Source organism: Octodon degus, unplaced genomic scaffold (genome assembly GCF_000260255.1).
Source record: "Octodon degus isolate 3935 unplaced genomic scaffold, OctDeg1.0 scaffold00028, whole genome shotgun sequence".
NCBI classification, from domain to species: domain Eukaryota; kingdom Metazoa; phylum Chordata; class Mammalia; order Rodentia; family Octodontidae; genus Octodon; species Octodon degus.
Window position 1 is genome coordinate 1,368,429 of NW_004524604.1, and position 5,396 is coordinate 1,373,824.

General features: G+C 43.1%; 1 protein-coding gene across 2 annotated transcripts in view; it reads right to left on the minus strand.

Annotated features, from left to right (window-relative positions):
* The window catches only part of Btc (betacellulin), a 61,082-nt gene that overhangs the window by 34,506 nt on the left and 21,180 nt on the right, over window positions 1-5,396 (minus strand). For both annotated transcript variants that reach the window (XM_023713010.1, XM_023713009.1), the window contains exon 2: window positions 3,989-4,087. In XM_023713010.1, coding sequence (XP_023568778.1) covers window positions 3,989-4,087 — 99 coding nt within the window. The remainder of the gene's footprint in view (window positions 1-3,988; window positions 4,088-5,396) is intronic.

Consider the following 5,396-nt stretch of genomic DNA (forward strand, 5'->3'; position numbering starts at 1 on the left):
AAAGTGGTTGGGGTAGATATATAGTTGCATTGTCTTAATGAATAGAATGATTTGTTCTAATGGTGTTTGTAAATAGGATCTCAAGTTCGCATCTTGTACAGCAATTAACCACTAAGAAGAATATATGCAGTGTATTATTTGTTGCAACTGTACTTCCGATTTGATTTGAAACTGTCTCATTGCTATCTGTTTATCAATAAAACTGTAGAAAAACAAAAAAATAAAATAAATAGTAAAAAAAAAAGAAGTGATCCAGGCGATTCTGGGCAGTTCCTCCTATGCTGAAAACAAGCACACTCTACAGTTCTCACTGGGAGAGATGAGTGAGAAAGGGGAGAGATGTGGGTTGGTCCATGCCACACAGGAAGCAGTCCTGCTGACAGCAGTGCTCCAGTATCAGAAGACTTCAACATCCCACAGCTGGTGGCGGAGAGAATACTGAGACATGGCACCAGTGTGGTAAGTGTGGGCTCCAGCAGTAACACAGACCCAGCAGACCTAAGCCACATTCAGTGCTCACTACCTGGTAGCAGTGGAATCTACATCTGCTCAAGCGCACACAGGACAGATCAAATGCCACAGTACCAAAAAGTGTTAACAACTGTTTAAAGACTGAAGTCAAACAGGATACCTTTTCTGATCACATAAGAAACCAAAACTCAATAATAGCAGAAGGAAAGCTGGAATAGTCACAAATATGTGGAAATCAAATACTATAATCCCTGAATGACTGTTACAGTTTATGCCTAAAAAGTCCCCCAAAAGTGTCGTGTTCAGAGGTGGGACATTTAGAGGAGGAGTGCATCCTGGAGGTGCTGTAGTCATCACTGGGTCAATCAGTTGATGACTTAGAGTTGAATGTGTGGTTGGAAGCTGGGGCGTGACCCGGAAAGGCTCACTGGGGATGTAACGTAGAGGACGTATCTACATGGGCTGAGCAGCTTTCATCCGCCATGACTTTCCACCATGCAGGAACAAAATGAAATCAGGAAGGCAGAGATTATTTGCACCATCATTGTTCATTATGGCATTATTCAAGGGATCAAAGATGGATGGAATGCAAGTGTCAATTGATAGATGAAGGGCTAGAGAAAATATGGGCTGTCTCTGTCTCAGAGCCAGCCAGCCATGTGCTAGACTCTGAAACTCAGAGATATAGTCAGCCTTTCCTCTTTTAAATTGCTGGTATTGGGTATTTAGTCCCAGCCATAGGAAAGTGATGAAATGCCACAACCAACTGGCCAAAAATAAAGGAAATTAGGAAATGTCTTGAAACAATTACATGTCATATAAAAATATATGAGATGTATCAAAGAATACTAAAAGGAGTGTTTATAGTGACCAACATTTATTTTGAAAAGAGAAGACCTCAAATAAACAGTTAACTTTATACAATATTTCTCCACAAAAGACTTACAAAGGCTAACAAGGGTATTAAAATATATTCAGTAGCATGAATCATGAGGGAAATGAAAATCAAAACTGTAGTTATAGATCACTTCCTTCCTTATGTGTTAGGAAGACAGAGAGAGAAAGGGAGGGAGGGCAGGGGAGAGAGAGGAAGAGAAAGAGGGAGGGAGGAAGAGAGAGAAAAAGAAGAGAGGGAGGGAGGGCAGGGTGAGGGAGAGAGCAATGGAAAGAGAGGGAGGAGAGGGAGGGAGGAAGAGAGAGAAAAAGAAGAGAGGGAGGGAGGGCAGGGTGAGGGAGAGAGCAATGGAAAGAGAGGGAGGAGAGGGAGGGAGGAAGAGAGAGAGATAGGAGTGTTGGATAAATTGGAGCAGATATAAACTGATGGTCACAATGTAAAATAGTACAGCTGCTATGAAAAACAGCATGGAAATTTCCTAACAAAATTTAAATACAACTGCTGTACTCCTATGACCCAGAAATCCCATTGCTGGATATTAATAAAAAAATAAAATAAAATAAGTCAAGAATGCAGAGACATTTGGGATATGTGCCATCATTGTTCATTGCAGTATTATTCACAAGAATCAAAGATGGGTGTAACCCAAATATCCATAGATCGATGAAGAAAATATGAGATATATGTACACTGAAATCATATTCGTCTACTTAAAACCAGAAAATCCTCAATATGGGACAACTTGAATAAGTAAGTTGAGGATATTAAGTGAAGTAAACTAAACACAGGACAGATATATAATGATTCCACTCTCATAAGGTATCTAAAATTCACAGAAGTGGGCCAGCCAGATAGTTCAGTGGACTAAAGTGCCTGTTTAGGCAAACCCAGGGACAGGGTTCAATCCCCTGCATGCCGTGCGGGTCCTGCACCTGGGGTGCACTGAGACTGCAACTGAGACTGGGTGTGGTGGCACGCGCCTGTAATCCCAGCTCTTGGGAGGCTGAGAATAGGAGGATCACTACGAGTCTGATCTGTGTAGTGAAACCCTGTAAACCCTGTACTAAATAATAATAATAATAATAAAATTCACAGAAGCAGAGTAGAATTCTGGTTGGAAGGAGGTTGGAGAAGAAAGAAATGGAATTTGCTATTTAATTACACAAATGAATAAATTCCAAATATCTGCTGCATAGCATCATACCTACAACAAAGCTTTAAATTTGTTTTAAAAGGGAGGTTTAATGTTAAATGTTATTACTACAATAAAACAAAATTATACAACATATTTAAGAGGATGATGGGGAAGACTTTCCAATATTGTCCATCATCAGATCACACAGTCATTTCTGAAAATCATAAGATACTTAAAACCAATTCATAGACATCTCACACAGATAGGCCAGGTGTGGTGACATACACCTATAATCCCAGCACTTGGGAGGCTGAGGCAGAAAGACTGTTCCAAGTTCAAGACCAGCCTGGGCTACCAAGTGAGCTCAAGGCCAATCTGAACTGCATACTGAGACCCTGTCTTGAAAAGACAAAAATTAAAATTAAAAAAAAGAATCGCACACAGTTGGCCATGTCTTCCTCCCATAGCGACAGGCTGGGCCCACACTGATGATGTAAGAGGCCAGTGGATTCCCCAGCCCACACACCCTGCCTCACACCCAGAGCCCTGAGGATGAGCAGGAAGAGGCTGGAGGCTGTGACTCACAGCAAGGAGACTCGCCCAGCATGTTCCTGGCAGGGTGACAGCATCCTTGGCGTGGCAAAGATGGAGCGGATCACACCAAGTCACCATCCTCCCAGTTCAGAGAGGATTCCAGGGAATACAGGAGGCTCCTCCACTGAACCTGACTTTTGGAATTGGCCTGTGCTTTCTTCCAAAATCAGAAACAACTCGTATAGAAGATCAAATCACACCACATACACAGACCAAACAGCAGGGAGGGCCAAGGCCAGCCAACTGGTCTCAAGGCACACCTGGCCCACAGCCCAGTTAAGTTCCGTGCACCACAGCCGCACCTGCTCATGAGCATCATTGGATGAGTGCTCCAGAGTCAGTGGCAAGACTGAGAACCGGGGCGAAGCCTGAAGCACCACCCAACTCCAGCAGACTAGGAACTCTGAAAACACTAAAGCAAGTATCTCCATGGCAAAATACATTGGAAAATGCCTTGTTTTCCTCCATTCATTAAAGTGCAGAACCAAAAGGGTGATAGGAAGAATCTAAATCTGAACAGAATTCACTAACTTTCTAAGACAAACAGCTCAGGATAGGCCAGCTAGGTTGTACAGCACATATTTTTCCATAATATCCAGTATTGTGCTGAAGGATTAGAGACTGCACTGAAATCTAAGTTTTGTTATTTGCCAACTGTGTGGCCTTAGGCAAGTTACTTAAACTTTCTAAGCTTTGCCTTGAAGTAATTTTTTTAAAAATGGTCTCATTCATAGGACTGCTATGAGAAATGAATGAGTTAGCGAACCTACAGTGCATAGCACAGTACTCAGTACATTAGTGTGTGTGCAGAGGACCACCTAGCGCTGTTACCATCATCAAAAGATTCCAGCTCAGCTCAACTCTCCAGACTGGACGAGAAGCTTAGGCCTTACCTGTGCAGTTTTCTGCAGGATCTCTACAGAGGAGGTCAGGAGTCGCAGGGCTTCTGGTTGAGTTCGCATCTGCCAGCACACAGTGAAGGAGCATCAGACCTTCAAGTTCAAAAAAGAACCGAAACCAAGCATGAGAACTGGACTTGTTGCTTAGTGTAAAATGCCCATTCAAAGTCACTACCTGGGTATAAAAGTAGCATACCTGTCACCTCCATTTCCAAGCCACTCTCCCAAGGTACGGCTCAGGCCTTCAGCCAGGGCTGAAAAGAGTTTTCACTTGCAGGAGACGCTGCACCCTCAGGCAGGAGACCCAGCTACAATGTGTAACAGGGTCTCATCCCCAAGGCAGAGAGGTGCACAGAACCTAGCCAGTTTCTAAAGATAATGGATGATGAGCCCACAGCTCAGTGCAGCTTCCTCATGGCTTCTGGGGCACTAACCATGGAGTGTCCTTCCTTCAGGGAAGGTAGAAATACATATTGAGCCCAGGGGAAGCTTTATAGTTAGGCTCCCCACCCAAAAGTCTAACTGAAGAGATACGGATAGTCCTCCTGAGGTCCAGGGGAGAACGAGTGCTGTGTGAACTTAAAATGACTCAGAATACAACAAACCAAACCCACACAAACCCAGTGGCAAAGTTATCTGTGAGGTCATCCGGGAAATTTGACACTCCCCGGGCATCAGATGATAATAAAGAACTGTTATATATATTTTGAAGCATAATTATGATATTGTAACTTACATTGAAAAACAAAGCCCGAGTCACTTATAGACATACATTTAAATAGTTACTGAGAAAGTAAAATATATGAGATCTGTTTTAAAATAATCCAATAAGGGAATGGGAATCCCAGGTCACAAGGGACAGGCATGAGGGGGCCGAGGCTGCCTGCCAAGTGATAGCTGAAGCTGAATGTTGATGCAGGAAAGTTTGTGATGCTGCCTGCCCTGGTCAGTAAATCCTACAGACATCTACCATGACAACAAGAGAGAGGAGGAAAGGAGGAAAGGGTGGAAAGAGAGATGACTTAGGATGAGCTGGCACAGAGCGCAAGACCTATTCTTGTCCGGGTTAAATACGTGGAGTGTGCTTTAACTACGCAAACTCTAAACACAGTGCTGGTAACTAACTAATCAACACTCTATAAAATTGCTGTCTTGCAAATGACAAGAAGAATATAATCCTTCACTGGCTGTATTTAAAATTACACACTTGAGCTGTGGTCTCTTAACAAAACCAGTTCTCCAATTCACCAAATACTCCTGGGTACCCAAGAGCACCCAGGTGAGACTCTCAGATCCTCCCCAGCCAGCAGAGCAGTTCTCAGCCAATCAGACCAGACCAAAAGTGAGAGTGTTGTAAAAGTGAAGAACAGTGGCCACCAAGTCAAGAATTTTTTTTCTTCTT